The following is a 27,458-nucleotide window of genomic DNA, read 5'->3' on the forward strand; positions in this document are numbered from 1 at the left end:
TAGTTGAAAATATGTCACGGATTTAAAACAACTTCTAATGCTTGGAGATATCTATAAAAACACTAGTATCATCTTTCATTAATAATCGATAAGCAACACGATTAAGTAGATATTTTGCACATTTTTATACATTTTACTGATAATTATAGCGGTGTACTTAACTCAGTGTAGAATTTAGCCAAGGACTATTTTAATGGGTATTTTCCTTTTTTTTTGTCAGCCTGACTCATAAAATCTGTCACCAACATTGCCCTATATGTGACGTCGACTTTGTTATTATACTGTATAGGGATATGTCCAAACGCTGTTATACTCTCACACAACACCATTGGCTAATGTACACACATGTGAACAATATTATCTTACCAATATACACATATACAAGGATTATCATCTCCCTCCACACACACACACACACACATACCCACAATCACATATATAGGGTACCAGAGCATACCTTCAGGCCACCAGTGTACAAATGCACTAGTATAACGGCAGTGAGCTAACGGAAACCATATGAGAGTTCGAGTACTGTACATCACTGTGGCGGAGGATCAACCAGGTCGTGCGTGGGTAGTGGTTGTGGTGACCTGTAAGCAGCAATACACCGCTATCATGTCTGTCTAACAAGTAGGTATATGGAGCAGGGAAACGTGTCGTAACTGTACCATTCTGACTGTGTTTTATGGAAGGGAAAGTTATGTGGGGAAGATAGTGTGAGATACCTTAATTTTGTTTTCCCTTACAAATAATATCAACTACAGGTACTTTTTAATTCAGTTGGTGAGCATTATCGGTATATAACTACGTAATATTAAAAGGCTTATTATTCATTAGGTCATGAGTATTAAATTGACTGGTGTTGTTTATTAATAACTCTGTGTTCTATAATGGGATATGTTGCTAATATCTCTCTCCATCTCCTTGTACTGCTGACCCAAACAAACATCTGGGTCAAGTGCCAATAATCGTTTTCTTTCATACAAATCTGTTAAAGAAAACGGTATAATTTCAAGGGTACCTAACATAGATTACAAATATTATCATGCATCGTCAATATTTTCCAACTGTCTTGTGAAAATATATGTGAAAATGATAGAATATATTTTTCTCTAATAATTAATTATATATTTTAATTGTACCCAGAAATGCTCTAAAATTTAAAAAAGTTCTAAAATGGTTTTGTATTTTATATTGTAACCAGATGCTAGAATATTACAGACATTTACGATTTACTTATCATATTGACTTCTAAATATATAAAAGGATAAACTTCATAAATTATTGCTTTAAATATATATCAAATAAGGTTCTAAAAGACAAAACTGTGATTATTTCGCAAGCCGTCATAGTCCACCATCCAATATGTATCACAGAAAACGCGAGTGCCGAAGGTCATATGAGGAGGAAATACTGAGGAACACGGAAGTACAAACAGTTACCAAGTAGCAACATGTTATTGTACGGAGCACGCGTTTATCTGTAAGTAATTCCGTCTTAATGAAAATGGTTTACCATAAAATAGAATAAAATAGTAAAGAATAAACGCCTAGTAACATCATGTAACATGTTTAATGTTTAATCCGTTGTTTAATCCGTGGGAAGAGGAAATATCGAAGTAGATAATCAGATCATAAATTAAATCGTCCTCAAATGGCAAATACAGTTGGGTGAGGGGTGACCTTCTATACAGTGGTGGCCATTATGTAGGATGTCTCTTGCTGTAGCCCGCTGTTGCTATACCGAGAATACTCACAAATCTACCGTGGTTCTGAGTGCATCATCCGCTAGTTACTGTAGCGATTGTAGACCGGTAATGAGTGTGGTAATCCGCGTAACACTTGAGGAGTAATGTGTTTGAGGGAGCCAGATGGTGTTCGTAAGGCACCCTCACTCAGGATACTTACCGTTCAAGGTGAGTCCCTGATGGTGTTGAAGGTCTTAAAGGAAATCTCTATGTTGCTTTAATTTCTAATATTTAATGGTACAATACAGTATATATATATAAAATGTACATATAGCATTAGAGTATATGAGTTTACATTTGAATATTTCAAGTCATTGTATAAGAATGTTAGGTTAAATACTTCTTCAAGGACAGATTATAAAACTATTGTCTATGTTATATTAGAGAGTTCAGTGTTCACTAAGCAACAAATGTAAAGAGTATTGTTATCTTATTTTAAGAATATAATTGATCACCATATCAAACACGGACCCAAAAATGTGAAACTACAGGTGTCCTCGAGGGTAAGGCTGTGTATCCTTCACTGGTCCTTCGGTTTTCCTGCCAAATATCGCTCTGGGACCCAGATTCTGGCTTCTCCCGCCAAGAACCTTCGGCGTAAAACAAGTTCCTTGGTTTGTGTCCCATCCTAGTCCCTCTCTCCCCTCCCAACGCCTGCTCGCGTATCCTGGCGTGGCTGTTCAAGGCCTCATCTGGGATCCCCAGAGAGTTGCATGGGATAAACAGGTCCCGAGTGGACGTCCCAGCACGATGAGTGTCCCGACTGTGTCGTTTCAAGGTTCAGAAACACGGAAGTGGGTTACGCCTCGTCCATACCCGCGCCTCCACTGAGGACTCATGGGGGAGTACACTGTGTGAGTCTTTCCTTCAGGATCATCACGGACATAACCATACCACTCCTCCATCACTGGCCTTACTGTGTGTCTTAATAAACTCAGGCTGGTATTGGTCACTGAAGGAATACAGACACACCTCACCACGCATATAACGCTGCTTTAGTACCTTTGTTTCATCATGCTGTGTACAGGTAGCCTTGTTCACTACCAGATGTAACTCACACACAAGGGAGGATCTTGGCGTAACTTTCGGAGTGACCCGTGAAGCTTAACCACAATATCTTACTAGTGTCTTAATTACTGCTTATCCTTAATTTATTTACTCGACAATGTGAACCTGAGTTATTAGGAAGTTTTCATATTTAACGTATTATTAGTAGTAGTAGTAGTCTTAGTAGTAACATCATTATTATTATTATTATTACCTACATATCTCTTACAATCTCTGCGATGATATAAACATTAAAGTCAGACATATCATCTCAACGTATCTGTCGTGAGGATGTGTCTACCGTGTTGAGAGCTGTGGATTTAAAGTTTATTTCTGAATGTTTGTTGCTCGAATATAGGCTTTATCATTTACCAGTAACTCAGGCGCTTCGAATCGGGGGATATTAAAGTGTTGAGACAGACAGGCAGACAGACCAGGCATAAACCATCTGCCCTCTTATGGTACAGGTTATTAAAGAAAATGGCCAATTAAAATGTAACTTGGACAACTGGGCGAAAACTGATGGAATCAACACTATTTCTCTCTCGCGTTAATAACAAAAGAAAAGCGACTCATTTTAAGTAAACTGCTGTATGTATTAGATCAACATGATATTACATTCATTAGTAAATGGTTAGTATATTTTATCACTGGATTATTTAGAGATAATCTTTTATGGGTGATCTTCATTCATCTACTGACACCGTTACTCCCCTCTCCGCCACAATGGACTCGCCCAGGCCAGATAGATAGTCCACGTTTCACCTCTTCAAAATTCACGGGAAAAGAGCACTTACAGCAGTGTTGTCCTGAGAGCCACAGGTTGAGTGTGTGAAAGGCTTTGCTAAATGTAGGTAATTTATTTCTATCCCAGAAACTATTAAAGAAGATTTATATTACTATAATATAAAATAAATTTGAAAATTTTTTTTTTCTATATTCTATTTTGTAATTATTATTTAATGACGTATAGGGAATTGAAAACTGAAAATGTCAAACGGGGAATATTTGGCCTTGGTATTTAGATATTGTATAAGGTATATGGGAGGTTTACTATAAAGTATTGATAAAAGCGAGCTACTTGTAATATAGAACAGATATACAGTATATGGCTCGAGCAGCATAGATAAACAGGGAATTGTAAATTTTAGTTTATCATAGCCATTTTCCGGTCGTTGTGAAGCCCCAGAGGTACACGTTCTTGGTATTCTATGCATTGATTCTCACTGAACGTCTGCAGAGTACCAGACTATACCACCGTCTCGTGCCAGTTGGTGGGAGCGACTGCTGGCTGGCGGAACAGCTCAGCCGAGTCAGTTCATTGAGTTGCCAGCCTCTGTGAAGTGGGAAATGTCGGGCGTATCCATTATGGATCATGGGGGATTCACTTCCTATGTTGTACCTGTTTGATAGTACGTGATTGCGTACTTTGAATAAATAATCCCTGAAGCTCCTGATAAATATTAGTTACTTGACTCAAATGCATATGAACCCCTGCTGAATATATTTATGTATTGTGTAGACTCCCTCATGACCAAGAATAGATTCTTCCAGTGAACAGAGAGTTTCCTGATGTTCCAAAATCTGAATGAAACCAACGCTAAGATAGTATGTTTTTACCATTTTCTGGTCAAGAATATCCATACGAATTAAATTAATTCTTGATGTCATTAAAAATATATTTAATTAAGTCATAAAAATTTAGGTTCATTCCTGTAATATAGCCATCAGTGTGTACTTTCCCGTTGTGGGCGTGGCTACACCAAGACCCACCCTATCCCGAGAAATTTGGCCAGTCACAGGCATTTATTGCATCTCGACAGCCAATTAACGTACGTCATATTAGTTGAACATCGAAAGCTCCAGTTTGATTGGCTATCGAGCTATACACGTCACCTATCCCCTGGGTGACGTCAGGGAGCTGGAGACACTATAAGGTGATTAACTTGATGATCGGAAGTCCGCTTTAGGCTGATTACCGTCGGGTTATGATGATCCAGCTAATTATGTATCGATTCATATTACAAATAAAATTAATTAATGGGTTATTTATGGAACTGGAAGGTATTTAGAGCTTAGTAAACCGTTAATGATTGGAGCGAAAAAAAATCTGTCTTTTGAAGTTAGTAAATTAAAAAAATATATATTAATTTTTATTTTTATTTTATATCACTACAAACGAATGAAAGGAAATATTTAAACGATGGAATAAGGATAAGATGAGAGAGAGAGAGAGAGAGAGAGAGAGAGAGAGAGAGAGAGTAACATTTTTAAGCATTTTTTTTGTACCTGTACTTTCACCGGACGTATACCTGTAATTATAACTTTACCTGTAACTTACTGTAGTCTCATGACCCCAGTAGCCTATCAGATTCAACTTACAATCTTGCCGCTGTTTCTATTAGTCTCAGTATCTCTCAGGGTCATGAAAGTGCTTTACATAATTATTGCTGATACAAACTTATATGATATAGGCAGAGTTTTGTTAATTTACTCGCTATTAAAGATGATATAGCTAATAGTTAAACACCCCAGCGTTATCTGTGTGGGTGTTAGGTTAGGTTAGTGTTAGATTTACTTTATTGGTTAGGTTAGATTGGGTTATGTTACGTTACGTTACGTTATATGTTATGTTAGGTTAATGTTACCAATGAATATTTTTCATATTATAATACAAACATATATACATACATACATACATACATACTTACATACATACATATACAAATTTTCACTAAAAGGTCTTGAACTCAGATCGTGGTTGGACAGACCTACATAACGTTAAGTTAAACATCACGAGTTAACTGTTAACCTGGCCTGACCTGACCTCTTTCCATGACCCCCACTTCACCACGCAACTGCTAACCTCATCAGGGGTCACTCCACTTTGACCGCCTTCCCACCTAGCGGTCACTTACACAACTACCTTCCCATATTCACATGACGTCACATACTCCTATAATGCAACGCGTCTATTCCTACAAGATAGTGGACCGCGCAAAGGATTATGACGTCAATATCTCCACCCAATACGGAAAGCCAGCGGTTACAGGGGAATCCTTACGTATACCGGATTAGCGGTCCTGTTCATAGCGGTATTCGGAATATTTCGCTATAACGGATATGGTAGATATAGCGATTCGTTCTATTCATTCAGATACGGATAAGTTCAGGTATAGTTGTGATTCATGTTTTAGGTATAGTCTCTAGTAACGCCCCCCCCCCCACTCCCCCACCATAGTTCAAGTTCCTATTCTTAAACACTATCAGGACTACAGGTGACATACTATTAAGACGATGCCACAGCTGACTATTGCATGGCGATCGGGGAAACTACCAATAATAGCAATAATAGTACAGCAATAATACTACTACTACTAATAATAATAATAATAAGAATAAAGGTTGCGATAATACTTTTATTGCCCCCCCCCTCCCGTATAATTATCGTCATTGTTGTTGTTCTTCTTAGTAGTATTTAGTTCACCTTACGTAAAGCATCTCTCAGATAACAGAGTGTCGGGGTCAGGCAGTTAGAAAACGGTGACTCAGATCTGTCGAGGTTAACCACGCGTGAACTTGGGACTTTACGCTCTGACGACACCTCTAGTACTGTATACCTCTGACCAGCATACATCGACCCTGCCGGCTAACTGTTAACCCTAGCGGCTCTTTGACCGAACAAGGTGTGGTAACGAGGTGCATGGTCGGTTTAGCGGCGTCCAACGAGCCGACCTGACCCGAACGCCGCGCCAACCCGTTACGGTCTGGCAGGTAACTGTCTGCTGTTATTAGTGCGGGTATATAGCGGGGAGGAAAGATCTCTCTCTCTCTCTCTCTCTCTCTCTCTCTCTCTCTCTCTCTCTCTCTCTCTCTCTCTCTCTCTCGTTGTTATCTCTCTGTTTTATGTGTTCTTTTTATTGTCTTTTATTTCAATTCCTATTAACCTTTTTTTTATTTGACTTACTAATTTATTCATTTACCATTATATTGATTAAACCTGTGATCAGACTTTTACCCATCAAGGTGTGTTTAGTAAGATACTCCAAGAACACGTTTCAGGCGTATGTTGCCAGTACTCGTGAATATGGTAATCCCGGGCGTGTTGACCTGTGCCTGGGGGGGGGGGGATGTAGGTATGTGTGTGTGTGTGTGTGTGTGTGTGTGTGTGTGTGTGTGTGTGTGTGTGTGTGTGTGTGTGTTTGTGTGTACACCATCGGGAACCTAAAAAAAACCATGATAAACTTGAGTATGTTTTATTTAAGGGGTCGTGTACCATCATAATATATACCCATATTGTACCAAAAGTAAGTTAGGCTAGTTTAGGTACTATGGTCGTCTACTTCATTGTCTAAGGCCAGTCGGAAATCCCCCCCCCCAAAAAAAAAAATCGCTATTGTAGTCAGTTATCCGTATTAAGTGCAATAAATTCATGTACGTTCATGCTGAATTATTATGAACTTGTATGGCGACTTGATTGAGTAAATATCTGTCTATCCAAGTAGATGAATATATCTATCGATCAAGTATACAGTGAAAATATTAACAGTAAGCTGGAGGCCAGACGTGAAGACGGACAGGATGATAACTGAAGCTCGGCCTCAGACTACACCCTCAGAGAGAGTGTGTTAACCCTCAGCCGTCACTCACCAGCAGGAAAGTAATAGAGAAACTGTAACACAAGAGTTTCTACCGAGATACATGTGTGTTAATGACCTTCAATGTCTCACTAGTGACCCACCACACACGGAGCACAGTCGAGAATTGGGTGAAAGTGGGTGTAGGAGGAGACAGTGTCCCAGAAGGGGAAGGAAAAGTACAGTAGATCGCGCGGTGAGGAGAAAGGTAGAGAAAATTAGAGAGTAGTGTAGAATGGTGGTAGTGTGTAGTGTTGTGGGTCACCTGTTGACACATGGCGACTCTGACAACACCCACATATATTTCTTAACCCCCTGGGTACGTGGGTCTCTCTGCTGAATAAAATTATCTGATGTTACCCAAATGAAAATAAAAGTAACGTTCAGACATGACGTGGTTAAGATGTTGTGTAAATATCAATTGTATAGTTTTATTGTAGTTTGGTAAAGATATGGCTGTCAGTATATCTATATGTTAACATTAATATAACCCATTCTCTAAATTGAAATAGTATTGAAATGGTTCCCCATTAAAACAATAGTTTACGTTTTCTTTGATAAATTTTGCTTGTCGTTCTCTCTTTTCGTATGATATACTGATACAAATACGTGAAAAATTAACACGGGATTAATTTTACATCACACACACACACACACACACACACACACACGCACACACACATATATGTACCAAAACGTACAGGGACAAATATGATAAGGGTAACCCAGAGGTGAGCGAGATAAGAGTTTATAACAAACGGGACTTTTTAGCTGAGTCGATTATGGTTATCAGCGTTATCTAGGATATCTGGGACGACCATATGAGTCATCCAGTGTTGGTAACGCTGTTGATCATATCACCGTGTTATCCAGATGATGACCTCAATCCTACAGAAGTTGGTAACGCTGCTGCATGGATTATGTCCCATCTATGATGAATAAATGTGAACCAATGTCTTGTAACCCACCTCTTGCCCACTAACCCGTCTCTTACCCGCTAACCCACCTCTCCCAGTAACTCACCTCTCACCCACTAACCCACCTCATACCTACTGACCCACCTCTTACCCACTAACCCACCTCTCACCCACTAACCCACCTCTTGCCCACCTTCTTCACCTATACACAGTTTTCCCCGGGTTCTGTTGCTCTACTTTCCTTTTCATTGTAGGTGCGCCAGTCACCTCCCCTCCTCACCCCCCATCTCTTCTTCAGCGAGGCGGGTCATCTGCTTACCACGTGGTTTAGGTCCTACGGTTACCAGGTCACTGTCACTCATTAGCGTTACATTAGAGAGATATTCCTGACCCAGAACCTGTACTCCTTCCTTCCTTCCCCTCCTTCTCCTTCCTCCTCCCTCCCTCCCCCTCCCCCTACGTCGACCCCAGAAAAAATGTCAAATCACAATGTTCGAGATAGATAGATAGATAGATAGTAAACTTATTCATCTTTTGGGACCAAGTGGTGTATTTTTTCCCTCCATTTTCTGTGACATCTGTTGAAGGACTCCGTGGCGATATCCTGCGGCCTTCATCCTGCCAACCTACATCACGCCATACACCACACTGATGATGCCTTACTTTATTATTATTGCTGTTGTTGTTGTTTTTGTTTTTGTTGTTGCTCGTGTTGTCATTATTGCTTTAAGTTGTACCATTATTAAAAAAAAAAACGATAGTCACTTAGTAATTGTATGTAGAAAATCGTTTATAATTATCAAGAACTAAATCTGAAGCTCACAAACTGTTCTCCCGGTTAAACGTTACGAGAAATTTTCCAGCGGTTTTTTCGGCGTGGGTCATGTAACTGAACCGTCAGTCACTCCAAACACCGCTCACACGACCCTAATAACTGGCCGCTTCACTTCCACCACCGCAAGCTTTCGCACTCTGGGTCCTCTATCTCACTGGTGATCTACTTTTCTTTCGCTTCTGGGACATAAGGTCTTCTCTGGTAGCTTCCCTTCTACGGTTTCTCCCGCGTCCCTTACTGGGGCACTAGGTAACGGCCGCCATCTTTGTCCTCTGTCTTTGAGTTCAGGGTCGCTGGTAAGAGGAATTATTTACCCAAGGATGAATAGCGATCTTCAAAACAATCACTTAAATAACACTATCTCAAATAACAAGTAAATAAATAACTATAATATTTACAGATTTACAAATATATTAATCCACACAAAACTGAAATTACGATTGGATAGAAATATTTTAGTGAGTTTTATTTTCTAGTTCATTTACGGTAGGGTAGCGTTGCCTATTCTGGGAGTAAGAATATCGCCATATCCTCTCCCCCCTCACTATCCTCAGGAAGTAGGGTAGGGCTTCTCTGACCCGCTTCATGAAAGAAAAGTGGACCAGTAACGGTAGATGAGGGAGAGGGGGACGAAATTGGGGTAAACACAAAGGTGTACATGTAGAGCAGGTGAGAGAGGAGGGAGGGAGGATATCACCACATAAATTCTGTCTCTTAATCTCCCTTTCCTCCGTCATCTCTTGTCTTTGTTATTATTAATGGTATATTACGTTCGAGTTTCATTATATATATTTCTGAAGTAAATTTATTAGGTTATTAGTATTATTATTATTATTGTCATCATTATTATTACTATTATTATTATTATATTTACGTTAAACTTTATCTTGTTTACCTGGATGAAGTTGGCGCGTAATTGGTATAGACGTAACCTCCACGCGGCCGTGAACTAGGTCGAAGGTCAAGCTAAGTAGATCACAGTATTATTAGCCCTCGCATCTGGGGAAGTGGGACACATATCAGGGTAGAGTGAGCGAGAGAAGGAGAAAAAGAGAGAAAGAGAACGCGGGAAAGCTTGGTACGTGGGGTGAAAATTTTCGTGGCCATCTTGACGCGACAGTTCTGAAGGAAAGTTGACCTGGTACGCTAGAATGGTGACTGAGTTGTACTAGTATGTCGGGAAAGGAGAGATCGCCACAGTTTATGATCCTCAACACACCTTTCTCTTCTCTCGTTAGGTCTGACTTCCTGATATCTCAATGGTGACCTAAACAAAAGCGAGATTTGGGCACCTTCTGGCCTAGTCGGGCTTCCAATTTTTACTAGTCTCCCCCTGTAAAGAAGTAGCAAGTCTCTCCGTTTTCTTTGATCTTTTTTTTCATTTCTGGTTCACGTTTCTTTTATTTTTGTCAGTGTATTTATATTTGTGTAGTGATGGTTCCCAGGGCGAGGTATACATGGGAAAAATATTATCTCAGTCAGTAAACCAAGATAAACTTACAATTATTTTCATCCTTAGATTAGATTTAGATGATTAATTTAGAATAGCCTATCGTTTTCTATCATCGTCGAAAAGAAATATTATATAAGGCTTTTGTTAGCTTGGTCATATATAAGATTTTTTTTTATTATTAGTACGTAGACCTGCATTAGGGAGAATATATTATATAGTTTAAACTTATATTGTTTTCCTATCCGATGACAGTTACATTACAGACAGATAGTTGTGTAGAAACCTATTTAGTCCGAGGAATGCGAAGATTAACCGTAGTAGTTACCTCAGGTCCTAAACCGTTGAGACGAGAAAGTTAGTTTGAAAAGTGGCGCGCGACACACACACACACACACACACACATACACACACACACACACTCACACCTCCAGGTCAGGTCGAGGAAAGTAGATCAGTGGACACAAAGATCACCAGAAAGTTACGGAGAAACTTACCATCGTGTCCCAGAACCTGCAGTGAGTGGTAAACTAGATCACACAGTAAGAAGAGTGTCATGGTACCAGATTTTCACCTTGTTGTGTTTACGGGCGGTCGACAAGAACGATACTTTAGTGAACTTGGTCCCTATGTTTGAATGTCGTCCACAGAAGCATAAGTTATCGTTCACTTTGTTGATTTTGTTAGGTTAGGCTAGGTTAAGTTAGGTTTGGTTTGCTTAGGTTAGTTTAGGTTAGGTTAGGTTAGATTAGGTGCAAAAGGCTGAATAGAGGTGTGAGTATAAGTAAGCTAGAAACACAACAATAATAATAATAATAATAATAATAATAATGATACCACCAAGATAGCGAACCGTCTATAAGAGAGATGAATGAGAAAGTCGAGAGCGAGTGAAAGAAAGTGAGCCCGACCGAGATAAAATAGGGGTGTGGAGGTGAGAGAGAGTGTGCTAGCTCTACCAGTGTCTTAGTAAAAGTAGGGGAAAGCCTTTCTTACTGGGAGAGAGCTGGTTAAGATACACTAGTTTCCAGTACAGAGGAGAAAGGAGGCTGGGGAAAGGCGGTTGAGAATGTAGAGAGCCAGAAAGAGAAAGTTTGACAGGTCCCATAGAGAGAGAGAGAGAGAGAGAGAGAGAGGTTAAGTTGGGTCAAGCTTATAGATTGGTTAGGGTGGGTTATGTTAGGATTTGATTAAGCAAGTTTAGATTAGGTTAGGTTAGATCGATTAGGTTTAAGTCAAGTTAGGTTTCGTTAGGTTAGGCTCAGGTAAAGTTAGGTTTATTTTAGGTCAAGTTAATCTACATGGGACAGGTTAGAAAAATATTATCTTGTGGTTAAATTAGGACTGAGTCAGTATATGCAGAAATGACCTTGTGTGGTTAATGTACTAATTACTGTATGATCATTTTAATAAATATTGACGTGGCTGTAGCTTTGTATTGTACATATTGATTAAACTTTCATATACCTCCTTATACTTTCTTATACCTCCTTATACTTTCTTATACCTCCTTAAACTTTCATATGCCTCCTTATACTTTCTTATACCTCCTTATACTTTCTTATACCTCCTTAAACTTTCTTATACCTCCTTATACTTTCATATACCTCCTTATACTTTCATATACCTCCTTATACTTTCATATACCTCCTTTGCTAAACAGACAGTAAAGTATTTTGGAGTAACACGTAAGTCAAGGGTAATGTACGGAATAGGAAAGTGACGGGGGTAGTACAGTGTTATAGCTACACAAAGGGGAAGTGGCGGGGTTGAGACAGTGCAATACAACACCTGGTAGTAAGAAAGTGAAAGTAGACAGTCACTAGACGAGAGAAAGCTGAAGGCGGTACTTTCACTTCTCTCTCTCTCTCTCTCTTTCTTTCTATTTTTATCTCTATTTATCTTGCATAACATAAAATACACAGGGCTAATCACATTATATTTCCTATTAATCTTTATTATTATCATTATTATTATTGAGATAGTAGTAGTAGTAGTAGTAGTAGTAGTGTTTGGAGGTAACTTGAAAACATTTAGCATATCAATAAATTCTCACCCAACGTCCTCTGTGTGTGTGTGTGTGTGTGTAGAACACCTGGAGGGCGCGCAGGGTGAGGCAGCTCAACCTTGTGTCCTGTCCTTCCTCACCTCTTGCTTCAAGGTTAAGGTCGGTCACGCTCCCACCTAAACCCCGACACTGAAATAGCCAAAATCGATACACACACACACACACACACACACACACACCCAGTTTTGGTAGGACAGGAAGGATAGGCTGAAGTGTGTTAGAATGTGTCGAGGAGAGAGACTGGTTCGGTATGAGAGTAGGATGTGTAGTGAGGAGTAGAACTATGTGACAAGGATGTGTAGTGAGGAGTAGGACTGTGGCAAGGATGTGTAGTGTCACCATAGTTGTTTAATGCTTTCATGGATGTGGTTTGAACTAGAAACATAAACAAAGGAGGAAGTTTGGGTCAACTGCTGTCTTAGTGGACAATTAAACAAGAAGAATATATATTAGTGAGTTGGGAAGTTGGTGTTTATTTCGGAAAACAAATATATTGAATGTAAATATAAAGGATGAAGGTAAATAGTGAAGTTTGAAAGAATAATGAGGAAAAAAAGACGAAAATAATGTGTAGAGTTCATGAATATTCGGGTCAATTTAATTTTCTAGGGAATTATGTGTTCTTATGTATTCCTAAACCATACAGAGAGACACAGGCAGACGGACAAGGAGACAGGTAGGCGGACATATGATACAAATACACGTATCTAGACTTTGGGCGGACATAAAGACACAAGCAGACGGACAGAGACAAGTACGCAGACGCAGAGACACGGACAGACACAGGCAGACTTGCAGCGAGACAAAGGACAGACAGGGTTTTTGTTGTGTTGTGGTGGTGACGACCTTGGCGGGTGAACGACCCCTACCAACACTTCCTGGTCATGACGTCACCACTCCTTGAGAGAAAACGGGAAATATATAATTACTTGGCATACTACCTTACACCTCTGTCGCCTTATGTTAGTGCCATCAATAAATAGAAGGAGAATACTATATTAAAACCAAGACGAACTCATTATGGGAGGCAAATTTGATTATATAATACACCCATTTTTAATATTCTAATGCGATATGCAACAGTTTTAGTCAATCCATCTTGCATCATTGTCTAAGGAGAGTTATCAAAGAAGATGTTTTAGACTTTGTGACATCAATTTCAAGTGTCAACACGAAATAAACAATAATGTAAACTACTAGACACTTTTTCTTTAGTTAGTCCAACATTAAAATTAAATCAGTATAGACTCAGATATTAGAATGTCTTTAGGGCATTTTTGGGGGGTATTATTATTATTATTATTATTATTATTATTATTATTATTATTATTATTATTATTATTATTATACCATTGTATGCGTCTCACTGCTTATGTCCCAGCTACTGAACTAACGAGGACTTTGACTGGATACCTATCAATCTATCTGGACTGCACATTATAAAAGAAACCAACCATTTGCATAAACATATACTATCGTCTCTACTCTTTATATGGAATAAGTGTTTGTTTGTGTATAAGCAGAGGAAAACACAAACATTTTAATAAACACAAACAAGAAGGGGCAGACGTATCCTGAGGTGAGGACTGATAGGAGGCGAGGGGTGTGTTGGATGACCCTGGCGCACTGGGCGAGTCCATTCTCACCACCACTCTGTTGTCTCACCGTCTTATCTCATCCTCAAAGGATTTCCGGCTTGGATACCTCTTAACTGGATGTCTTGTCTGGTAGTTTCATGTCTATTGTATAACTCTAAGTGTACAATATGCTGTTTAATTGATCGTTCATCATTGAGTACTCTATATTCAAATAGATTCTATCAGTTTGGGTATATGATATTTTATCAGTTAACTGGATGGTTTATAATATTTTTAAAAAGATCATTTATTGAAAGGTTCAGAAAAAATGTGATTGGTAGTTTAATTACGTAGGAGCGTCCGTATGCACAACGTCTACCTTCACGTCAGGGTCATAAGGATATCAATGCATCTATGGACCAACGCCCATATTTGGTCCATAGCAGGACCCAGGCGTGAAGGCTGGTAATCCCTAGACAATCCTACAAGGCCGCAGGAGTGTCGGTGTGCAGCTCCAGGGACGTGGCACAGCCGTGAGGGTCCCACAGCTCGCCTGGTGCTGGTCCTTGTGTGGGACAGATAGCGGAGTTGGCGTCCTTCAGCTCAGTGTTCGGTGGGACAGGCAGCCCTCCCAGCCTCCCTGGACGTGTTGTGGCTGGCTCTCCTAGGATACCTTCTCACCCTGTTGACACTGAAGATGTTCTCTTCTTTTATATTTAGTTATTAAGCAGATTATTTAAGACAAAAGACGTCTTCGTATGTCATCAATAAAGCATAGTGGGAACCAAGCGCTTAGTTACAAAAACAAAGTAAATATTGAACGAGGAAGTGGAAAATGCGGTAGTGACGTATGCACTAATTTCAGAGAAAATGTGGCAAGAAATGCAGGGCAAACTATGATAAAATGATTGGGCAAGAACTATCGTAATTTGTAATTTATTTTGCTTTAGACTTGATGGTAAACCCTAGCATGTGTTTATATCACTGTTTTAAATATATTTCAAACTTATTATGTATTAAGTCTATTTTTTTGTAAATTATTGTTCACTGTAAAGAAAGCCTTTAAAAACCATTATGGCGTTAGTGAAAAGGTCACATTTTAGTTGTTTTTAAATCACACGGCTATACTTCTTGTTAATATTATTGATAAACATAACCAATGTATAGCCCATATACTTCCTTAACCTATTAAAAGCAGGAGTAACTTGACGAATATTAATGCCAATATGAGGCGGCAACGGCGAGTCAGGACAGGACGCGGGACCGTACAGGAGGTCGACCCTGAGTCATACTCCCGGGCGGATCCCGGGAACAGAACCGCTCGATACGGACTCCCTCACTCTTAGAGCCACTACTTCCTACTTCTCCCAACTGTAATTTTGCTTTACGAGATATAATGTATGTAATTTTAATTTGTTCCCGCGCCATCGGTTAAATTTCTAAAGTGTGTTTAGTGTTTTTACGGTCGGTAGCGGAAGGTGGTTGGGATAACTGGTGGCCCTGGGTTACGTCAGCAGAGGGAGCGCCGCCTGTCGCCCAGGGTCGTCTGTCCTGACAACTCAGGGCACTACAGGCTTTGTCTCCTGTTTTCTCGAGAGAAAAACTCATTGTTTTTATCGAGCATCTATTACTTGTCGGGTTAATACATTAATCATTGTATAATTACAAGTAGCTAAGCGTGCTATATGAGGTGAAGTGTAACTTAGACTGATATGCCACGCCAGGTTTCGAGGTGAGGGACTCCCCCACTCGATAATAGCTCCACCTGCACACCTGGAGTCTGGTGTGGCCGACCTTAGCAACCACTCCTATGTTTACCCTCCTTCGTGCTGCTACATTTTATAGTTACATTTATGAGTGCTTATCATAATTTCTCGGATTTTCAATAAAACGAGTGTTTTTCTCTGGTGAGTGGTAACATATTACCATACATACGTGTCATTTTCGGATGCATGGCACCAATAATTTATTAAAATCCTTAATTCTCTTTCAAAAGTCATATACTAAAATATTAACAGAAGGGGTTATCAGTATTTAGGATGTAAACGGTTGTCAATGATGGTGTATAAACAAGAGAGCGTGAATGACCCTCAGTGCGGTGGTCGTGTTCAGCAGCGCGGGGGAGGGAGTTAACCAGTAACTCACGATACACAACAACTGACGCAGCTATGACACTGTTACTCCGCAACAGAATGTCATAAACAGACGACTTCTCAGCTTGTGTTTACTTGGCACACGCCGGAATACGTCCAACACAGTGGCAAAACATAAGTCGTCAACTGTTTACATAGTGGAGGAGCCTTCTTAGACCGTGACGTCATTGGCCATGAGAGAAAACGTAATAAGAGAATTAAAATATAAGGGAGGGACTATGTTATATAGCTCTTGGGCCATTATTATTTTACCAAACCCTCCTCTGATTACCATTATATTGACTGGCGCTTTACCGAATCAGCCAAAGTAAGGGAGAATTATATTCCCAATGAATGTAACTTGAAATTTGTTGTAACTTCCGCATAATATCTACACGAGTTCCATCTCTTGTATACTTCAGATTTCAGTTCGTGAAGGAGGGCAAGCGTAAAAGTTTATTAAGTATCCTAACTTACCTGAAGTATGATAGAATAAGTAGATATTCTGAGACTTTTCATATCTGGTTTCCCTTATTAGTAACTATATATGTATATGGTTACTTGACAATAAGATATGAAATGTCTTGGCAGAAAGCATTGAATGTTTGGATCATTTGTGCTCCTGTTTGCACGATTTGTCTTTAATTCATTAAATTGTTTTATTGCACGACATTGAGTCATTTACATATATGTATGGCTGTGCTGTACATACACATACGTTCTGTTTATACCAGTTATATTAATTATATAATTTGAATTTCGGATAATTCCTGTCACTCCTCAGCATGGAACCACCATAGCAGTTGACTGTTTTAGCTTTTACCTCCGGTGAAAACAAGGGCGTTAGCTTTGGTATGTTTGCTAAAATAGGGTTCACCCACCGCCCCCACACCTACACGGCCTCCGCCACCCCCCTGTGCCACAGTAGCATGAGGGTCAGTGACCTCGGTGAGAACGGAGGTTGTGGACGCGTAAGTTCTATATTTAGAACATGACGTCAACTTGTGTGACGTGGCACAGTGCCAGGTGGTATAGGTGCCATATTGTACAACTTGATATTGAAACAACTTGCCAGTGACACATTTTTTCTCTACACACTACGAAATGGTTATAGTGTTTACTCCCTGATGCAACAGTAAGTTCGTGGACCATTGACTTATTTCTCATTTCTGCAGGAGAAAATGTCCGGTGATGAAGAAAATCAATAGAAGATGTTAGAGGACAGTTGGAGTCTGCGGGTCGGGTCTGGTCCCCACCTGTTGCTTCTGTCCCTCACTGGTCCAAGGTTAAGTATGACGTCACCATGACATCATATGGTAAGTACTGGCGAGTTCATTCATGTCAACAACGGCTATTTATATTATTAACCTGTATTTAAGTGATAAGAATTTATATAATGTGTATTAGATTTATTAATATATTTTGTTAAATATAAATCGCACCATTGTTAGACTTTAAAAACAAAATGCTCCAAATTGTATTCCACCTCAGAAAACGAAGCTTTACCTGACATTTCAAAACAAGTTCTTCCTCATTTTTACCATTTCGCATTTTTAATTAAGCGTTCCAGCAGTGTGTCTCTTGTGCGGTATACGACGAACAATTTGAATCAGTTTTTCACCATTGAGTATTGACCAGTTTTCTCACAGGTTGTGTATACACCATCAATAAGGCAAAGATTAACCATAAACATTAATAACTGTTAAAAAAATCATCGGGATATAAAGAAAGTATATTAGTGTTTGATCTGTTTTATTATTAATGTTTGTCGACTAGCTACTGCAAAACATTGATGAGTGATAACCTTCCTCCCCCCTGTATAATAATGGCCTCGTCCAGTAGTCTCCCTGAGGACGGGGAGTTGCTGTTTACTATTTATTAAGAAATTCCTGTATGTGTGCTATTCACTAGTTAACTATTATATTATTTTTATTTACATTTGTTCATAGTTACAATGTGGATGTGTTTGTTTCTGTATTACGTCATCGATCTTTGTATTTCGCCACTATCAGCGCAGGTACAGCAGTTGCCAGGTAGTATTATTAACGTAAATACGCCCCGACTTACCTGGGGAATCTGCGTAAAGCCCTGACAATAGCGTCACGGAATACAATAATTTATTTACACGTTAATAGCGACGTGCAATAATTGATGTAAATTTTAAGGATTAGATTATATTTAAATTATTATATATATATATATATATATATATATATATATATATATATATATATATATATATATATATATATATATATATATATATATATATATATATATATATATATATATACAGTACAATTATGTTTGAAGTCCGTAATGCAGAGATAAGGTATCCATTAATACATACATACATACATACATACATACATACATACATTTAAAAAAGGATTTAATATATGTTTGTCTGCGTGTGTATGGTGATGGGTCTCAGGGGCCGTGGTGGTATAGGACACTGAAATATAAGCACCATTACACAAAGAGGTGCTGTAATGTGGCCGACACTGTACTCCACCTCCCTCACTCCCCCACCTGTTGTACCTAATAACAGCTGGGTGACCAGGAGGTATGAGTGATCTTCACGGCAGCAGGAGAGCAATTTTGGTCCTCAAGTTCTCTGCTTAACGAAATGATTGTGTTTATATTTTATATGTTATGGTGTTTACGTGTTTCAGAAGTGTCAGCCATCTTTGTACTCCTCTGACCAAGAGTTCAATAAAACAATAGTAATTAGGGTTGATGTCAGGATCAAAATATATCTTAAATGAATCAAGATGGTGAGGCTGTATTTATCTCAACAGTTGCCACAGTTACTCATAGAATATTATCTGACAACAGCTTAAAATACTTATGATTTATATGTGGAAAAGAAATATGATACTTTTATTTATTTTTTCGTATTCTATGACATTAATCCGGATTGAAATGATGAACTGTGTCTTCCAATTCGGATTCGACTGATGACAACAACTGAAATATTGGCAACCGTTCATTAGTTTACGAGTCGTGTTAGTGTGTTGGTCGCCGACTGATCCCAAGTGAAGGAGTTTAATATCTTGATGGATTCTGAAGTAGAAGTGGACTATATCTCATGAGGAAGATAAGCTCGAAGTCATGTAACTATTGTATTAACCTGATACACGTGAACCACCTCTATGACGTTGGAATTATCGTTTTGTCTTGCTGAAGTAACACTGGATTCATTCTCTGGTCAACCAAGAGTATGTTCAGTCGTATTTCAGATGTTAACACCTTTGGCTACCTGTCACCTGCTCTCTTATTATCGTAATTAGTGTGTGTGTGTGTGTGTGTGTGCTCCCACGGCGCTATGTACGTATACTAGTGTGGGTTGGATGAGTGTGGTGCGGGGAATACACTTTTCGTGACAAGTACAGCTGTATAGGGAAGGAATATGTCGAGGTATTTGTGTTGAGCTAATAGGAGATAAATGTTTAAGTATTTTTTTTCCTGTTAAATATGTAAACGGATATTATGAATTATTGGGGAAGATCTTGTGAAACAGGAAACGACAACCGTATTCATGACATCCGCCAGGTGTCACTACTGCGGCAAGGGTTCTCATTAACCTGGGTTCCTCTGTATGACCTTGTTTGAATATCTTTCGACAGCTTGAAGGAATGAATGGCCACGGCTTGTCATCCATTGTCATCCATCTTGTTTGGTATCTTATAAATTATGTCTCCACCAGATCTTGTTTTAACAGCTGTCAGCCCCAAAGTTCTTAGCCTCCATGGATACTCAAGATCGACATATTGGAGAAATGATTTAGTCCCCCTGTGTTGTACTTCCTCTCGTGATAGTGTGTCGTCAATCTTGCTAGTTCATGTGTGTTCTCGAGCTAACAGAGATGAACTGGGTTAAGCTTGGTAAGTCTATTGAGAGGCTTTGTTTTCATACTTATTCTAACCTGTTGGACTGAGGTATGAAATATGCATGTATTCTGTCAGTAAGGAATCAATGAGTTAGTGGATTCACGATGTGTCTTCCCCTGCGCCACAATGGACCCGTCCAGCTTCCCGCCAGAGGGTAATGTGCTGTGAGTCCTGTGACCGCTCAAAGGCACCTCGGACCTCAGTACACGGTGCACCCCAGCTAGTCCCAGGGGGAGTAACACTCTGTAGTCGTATCTTACTGGTGTTGCTATACCTTGACGGCCCCATACCTGCTATCTCGTTCCATACCTGCTATACCTTACCCCATCCATACCTGCTATACCTTACCCCATCCATACCTGCTATACCTTTCCCCATCCATACCTTACTCCACACTTAATTAACTTACAACACAAAAAATTCATGGACCAGTACAATACAATTACATTATTTTTTACACATTTAAGTTGAGCGAGACGTGAACTTTAATTCCTCAATCTGGCTGAGAACAACTATTAACGGATGATTCAGGGTTATGAACCTCAAGGGAAAGATGGCGGGTGTATGGACTCTCCTGACCCCCCCATCCCCCCCTCCTGCTGGCTCTCTGTGTCTTTTCTGTAAAATTCAATGTTCTTTATTATCCTCTCGGTGGTAATTTAGGAAGGATAATGCAGTAATGTTGTGCATGTCTGTCTGTTCGTTGTAAATTTGTCTTCCGTTCGGGTTGTATGGAGGGTTGGTGTGGCGGCTGTGTGGTGCTGACCCAAGTTAAAGAGGAGTTAGTCCCGTCTTTCCTACAGGGAGATGAGTCGTTTCTCGTCGCTGTCGTTAAAAAGTCGAGAATCTGTATTGAAACTTATTAACAGTCACGTAAAGAAATGTGTATTGATTACCGATGACATGATGTGGACAGGCCGCTGTGTGTGTACGGTATAGCAAGATCATAACACTGTGAAGTTTACCGAGCATTGAGTTAAATCAAGTCAAGCGGTCGATCACGCTGACCTGTACACCCACCTCCTACAACAGCTGATTGCTACTGACGACTGAGACACTGAGGTGAGGTCTGGGAGTGACTTCTCAACAAACTTTCAAGCGGGACCTCCTCTGCAGCTGGGCGAGTCCATTCTTCTACTGTACAGCCAATGAGCGGCCTCCTTCCACTGAATCATGGCGGTGTAGGATTTCTGACCGCTGAAAGTTCATTATAAAGCTACCGTTGGATGATAGAATAACTTACGTGTTTAAAATGTTAGTATATAGACATTGCAGACCATGATCCATTGGAGTTGTTATGATTTCAATAACTTGGGCAAAAGACGGAGCCATAATATTAGGTGAATATCAATTGTATGGTAACTATTCACTATAAAACCTGTATGTAGCTGAAGGTCACAGGCTATGAAAAAAAATAAAAGGATATCCCCAACACACGCACCAGAGGGACTTCAGAGGTGAAAAGTGAAAGTCAGGGAACGAAAGGGAAAGTGGCGAGGAAAGTCAAGGATAGAGAGAGTGAGAGTTGGGTAGACTCAAGGATGAAGAAAGTGAAAGCCAGCCGAGACAAGGGTACAGAGAGGGAAAGTACGAGGGTTAAGTTTCTTGAGAGAGAGAGAGAGAGAGCAACACCCTCACCCCGTTTTCTTTACGTGGAGAATGTTTAAGTCTCTCCTCTTCTTCTTGGGTTGAACCATTATTACGTGTTGTTATATTACATTAATGTGCTTCAGCAACTCAGGCTCTTTAAACGTGGGTCACTTAATCAGTCTCTACATTACACAACCGTTAAATAGTATTGATTAAAGCTAAAATACACTACTGAAAAAAGATAAATAAACATAACTATTAGAAGTGGACTGATGTAATATGAAGCCTTAAAGAGATATAGCTGAACTGTTGCTTCTATAATAATATAATAAAATTCCTCCCCCCCCCCAAAAAAAAAAATCCCTGAAAATTTTATTAATTCTAAACGTGAGAATTATGATTAGTTAAGATAATTAGTTGAGTAATTGCCATCAACCAGACGTCGCTATTCTTAACATATATAAATAAAAGCCACAAAGTATAGAAAGTAGAGAACAAATAAAAGTGAGAAACTATAGAAAGTAGGGAACATATTATCAGAGGTTGTGTAGAGGTTAGTAGTGGAGGTCGACCTTGAGACGGCCACCCTCACTCTCACCCTTCTCTCTTATACTTTCTCCTCCCGCCACCCGAGACTCTCACTGCTCCCCCGTCACCAGGGTCTTTGGCTTTCCCTTTCACCTCGCTGTTGTGGTCGGGTAAATCCTACAACATTGTCTCCCTCCTGTGGATAATGTTATATCGTCACAGTATTATTTGGGTGTTGTCTTGTTTGTGATGGAAAATATGTAAATAGAGTGTTGGAACCTGGGCTTATATAGGGGGTTCACACACACACACACACACACACTATGGCCTGTGTGGAGGGGGGGGTCGCACACGTCTCAACAGGGAAAATACAACATTATATAGTATACTTCGCTATATACGCCTCTAGTAATTATAAATTTATTTTGAGAGTTAATTTTTTATAGCGAAAAAAGGGGCGTTTAAGTCAGGTTTAAATTGGTAACATCAGTATAATAATAAACTGACTTAATTGGTGTTCTATGGTAATTAATATATGAACAAGTGATGTAATTAGTATATTGTTTTAATTAATTCATGTATAATGTATATTTAGTATGTATATTTAAATTCATTAGCCATCTATAACTGAGGTAAGATTGATGAATGATACAGTGTGTGTGTGTGTGTGTGTGTGTGTGTGTGTGTGTGTGCCCCGTATATAAGTTACCACACGGGGCCTATATTTCAGAGAGACTATCACCGCTACAATAGTTTCCAATGTCCCAGTATTATGATTTCTCCTTGACCCAGCGACCTCTCTAAACCTTACCCCAGCCCTCTCTCTTTCTCTCTCGTGACCTCTGTAGCTTCCACCAGCGCTCTCTCTGTGTCTCCATCGCCCTCTCTCCTTGTAGAATGGCCCTTCACCGCTTTCTGTCCACTCACTTTCACTTATGATAGCAGAAGAGAGTGTGCTACGCTGACTTTCCCGCCACTTTTACTCGTCGCTAGCGCCTGGTGAATGTCGACCGCCATGACATCCTTGCCCTCGTCATTTTCATATTCCCAACGATGCGATTTCTTCTCGATCTCTCTGGTTTACTTAAGAGAAGGGAAATCTGTTGGGTGTTGGTGCCGAGGTCAAGAAGAGAGACGGGAAGATCTGAAAGTAAGAGAGTAGTGGTAGAGAAATTTTTAGTGAGGTTATCCCTGAGTATTTAGTTCACGTTTTCAGTGGATGTTACCGCCTGTTTTCCTATCCTGTCCTTTCTCGTTTCACTTCTTATTTCCTCTTCCTTCTCTTTCCTCTCCCCTCTTCCATCTATTCCTATTCTTTCCATCTCCTTTCCTCCCCCGTCTCCTATAGAATCTAAAAATCGTAAAAAAAAATCACGTTTACAAGCAATTTTATATAAGAAAACGGAAACGATTAAACACTTCATAAATTATCAGTAGCCAGTAACTAAGAGCTGTGAGAATGCAGCTAAATGATTCACTTAAGATTAAACGTAACTCTAGATCCGTCTACCTAACGGCCTAAGGAGAGAATGTGGATTGATTTTGTTTTATGCAAGATAGAGAGCAGCAAAAGTAGGTGGTGGGGAGAGAAAGGCCGAGAAAGTATAAGAAATGTGAAGGGAAAGCTAGAGAAAATTCATATGGTGAGAGAAAGTTATGTGTTTAAAGGAGAGAAGAGAAATTTGGAGTAATAAATATGTAGGGTAGAATAAAAAGAAAGTAGGGAGATGGGAGAGAAAACAGGTGAGAATCTGTCAAGTGGAAAAGAAATCAGTGGGGAAATAGAGAGTACTGGAAAAACCTAGGAGAGAGTGGTGGTGACGAGATGTGAAATCAGAGAAAGCTATGTGTAAGATGAATAAAGTAAATACAATAGGTTGTAGGTAAAATGAATTAAGTATTTCTTTAGGACGAGTTGTAGAAAGTTATTGTAAAGTGAAATAATTATGATTGTTATTATTGAGGGTTATAGGTGATAATTGAGGGTTATAGGTGGTAATTGAGGGTTATAGGTGGTAATTGAGGGTTATAGGTGGTAATTGAGGGTTATAGGTGGTAATTGAGGGTCTAGGTGATAATTGAGTGATTGGTTAGTGTGATATTTTATTGGATATAGATCTTGATATATATATGTGAGGGAGTGTTCTTTCCGAAGGTCGGAATAGACAATGTGGAACAGACACAGCCCCACCCACCTCATCTGCCCGGAAATGTGGGTTTCCTTGTGTGGCGTCTGCTCTACATTGGTCAAATACGAGGGCAGAGCGGCCCCACCCAGGCTTTCAGATGGTTCACATGCAGAGTGAAAGTGTGCCACGAGCCCAACCGCTATAGCTAATAGTAATATCATGAAAATGAAAGTAGTTCATGGCGCTGTTAAACTCAAGAGTGAGAGGAAAAGTAGAACAAAAGAGAAATTTTGTCTTGTAAATATGGTGTAGTTACTGCTGCAATATTGTCGTTTTCTGTGATTTTTTAATTTTGAACGTTTTCTTTTAGAACGAGATTTAGTGGGTAACTGCAAGGATTACAAAATACCCAACTAGTTATGTGGGATGTAAAGTTTGAGGGAAATATACTGTAATCATGGGTAAAATTTGGAACATGTTGGGACTGTTAGGATCCAATTACGGCAGGATCTAAATTCAGGATACATCGATTAACACCTAATGTGTTGTTTTCTGTAAGAATTTTAACAATAATGGCAATTTCCACTGTGTACCTGAGTTCCCATTAGTGATCAGTAGACTGTGTTTAGGTAAAGGTTTTGACTAAATATTTTTTTTTATAATACTGCAGCTGGCCTTCGTGATTAAACGGATTTTTTAAAGGTATTGTATAGGAGGGAATGTGTTTCTTATTTATGAGTTTACGTCTAGAAAACATCAAGATTTACGAAAGGTTATTTATTTTCCTACGTCATGGGGCGCCCGCAGCAGATGGTTTGTTCCTGCTGAAATTAGAAGTCCGACAATAGCAAACCAATGAGTATTTTTTAATGAAGAGTTTAATAACCTTAGTGTATACGTACAAAAATAATCAGAAGAACTCGTTTAATTTTTCTTTTCTTTTTTTAGAATTTTCTTGGTATATTCTCGGGACTCGTATATTTTGGGACAAAGTTTATTGGATAGTGATCTATTATATTGATCTACGCCTCTACCAAATGTGCACGTGTGTGTGTGTGTGTGTGTGTGTTAGAGAGTCGGATGTGCCATAGTCTGTGTACAAAATGGTCGGCCTTCACACTCAAGAGGCCGATTTGGTCACAGTTTACGTGGAGAGTGAACTACCGTGAATAACAGAACATATATTAAGCCTAACCAAAAATCGTTAAGTTAAGTCGTAGTTGGTTCGTGGTTGTTGTCATAAATGGTTCTCTTATACACAGGTCTGTGTTAGTTATTTGAGAATCTGGGGCAATTAAAGTATACTGTGTGTGGTAGGTTGAGTGTGAGATAAGTATTATGTTACAAAGGTTGGTAGAGTGTTATATAACCCCTGGGTGAGGTCCTCCCCCCCACACCCACCTGCAGGGTAGTAACACGTCACGGGGCACTGACTGTCTTGATGACTTCAGAGTTGCCTCTCCTGGTTCATCTTATTCCTTGTATTTATGTTTATTGTTGTATAATATGGAGTCAATATTTAGAGTTTCCTACCATGAGAATATTTAGTTCTTTATATTGATTGTAACAGTTTCATATACCTCATAAGTTGTTTATGTATAACTGAAGTCGCTATATAGTAAGATTTTTTATTTTATTTGTACATTTGTTGAGACAGTACAGTAAGCATAATGTTGTTGATAAATACACTAGCGCGGTTCATAGTACATGTATCGCTACATGTGTCGTTCAGATGTGTGTAACTTGGAATAGTTGTCTGTCTTGGTACCTCTTACAGTAGATTAAATGTTTCTCAAAGTAATGTTCACGTGTTCAGGTGAGACAGAGTTCAGTGTCATCGTCCTTTAGCTGTGTATGCCAAGTCACCGTAACACCCAGGTCCTCCTCCCTGTTCCTTCACCCTCATATCAAGGCCACACAAATTCGGGGTCCTCCCTATCCACCATACATCCCTGAGTGTGTCTTTGTGTGCCTTGTGCTAGGATCCTGAGGTCGCCCAAGGTCCTGTGCCCTCGCCGTAGAGGTGTCCTTCAGTCAGGGGTCTTCCTGGCGAGCGCCCTGGCTACCGAACCTTGTCCTTCCACATTATTCCAAGGTCTGTCGTTGACCGGGCGCAGGTAATCGCCTAATTCCGTGCTGGTTCAGTTATCAGCTCTTCTCTGTCCCCCTGTCTCAAGGACTCTAGGAGGTGGCGTTACTGCTCCTCCCACCTTACAGGGCTTCCAGGGCGTCTCTTGCCTCCGCCCGCCGCGCCCTCGACACCTACCACACTCTTGAAGGTCGCAGCACCAACACAAGTCAGGACCTGCGGAGACAAAGACCTAGCCAGGGTGACGTTAGGGACAAGTAGGTCTGGACCGTGAAGACAAAGACAGTGAGGGACAATAAACTTCGAACTACTGAAGACAAACATTAACCAGGAGATTTAGTTAGACCAAACCTGTTACTTTGTGAGGCTGAATATAACGAGGATTTTCGTCTAGTGAGTTAGTTTTAATATGAAGGAAACCTCGCTTTTTATGCATAGGCTGTTGAATAATGATAATAATAATAATAATAATAATAATAATAATAATAATAATAATAATGAAAAAACGAAAATAATAATAAAAATATAAATGAAAACGATAATAACAGTAGTTGTAGTAGTTGTTGTGGTTGTTGCTGTTGTTATAATAATAATAATGGTAACGAGACACAAACTACTACTTTGTTACCACTTTCTGCCCACTACCCGCTAATTTCTACCCACTACCCTCTACTTTCTTCCAGCTACCCGGTAATTTATGCCCGCTATCCGGTACTTTCTTTCCTCTACTTTCTGCCCACTATCCGCTACTCGCTACTATTTGAGTGAGGAGAGTTATTATGGGTGTAAGAATGTAAATAATTATGTGTGATAATAAAA

At 39.6% G+C, this 27,458-nt stretch overlaps 1 protein-coding gene across 3 annotated transcripts in view; it reads left to right on the top strand.

Moving 5' to 3' along the window:
- Positions 1-501: 501 nt before the first annotated feature.
- Positions 502-27,458, top strand: part of LOC121857121 (p53 and DNA damage-regulated protein 1-like) — a 71,617-nt gene continuing 44,660 nt past the window's right edge. The window contains exons 1-2 of one of the 3 annotated variants that reach the window (XR_006087108.1): positions 502-630; positions 17,586-17,726. Coding sequence is in view for 1 of the 3 variants with exons in the window: in XM_042353011.1 (XP_042208945.1) it covers positions 17,714-17,726 (13 nt within the window). In the remaining 2 variants the exon portion in view is untranslated. Of the gene's footprint in view, positions 631-6,439; positions 6,569-17,585; positions 17,727-27,458 lie in introns of those variants that run through there. The other 2 variants (XR_006087109.1, XM_042353011.1) reach the window with 2 other exon arrangements.

The sequence above is a fragment of the Homarus americanus genome, unplaced genomic scaffold (assembly GCF_018991925.1).
Source record: "Homarus americanus isolate GMGI-L3 unplaced genomic scaffold, GMGI_Hamer_2.0 scaffold20465, whole genome shotgun sequence".
NCBI lineage: Eukaryota > Metazoa > Arthropoda > Malacostraca > Decapoda > Nephropidae > Homarus > Homarus americanus.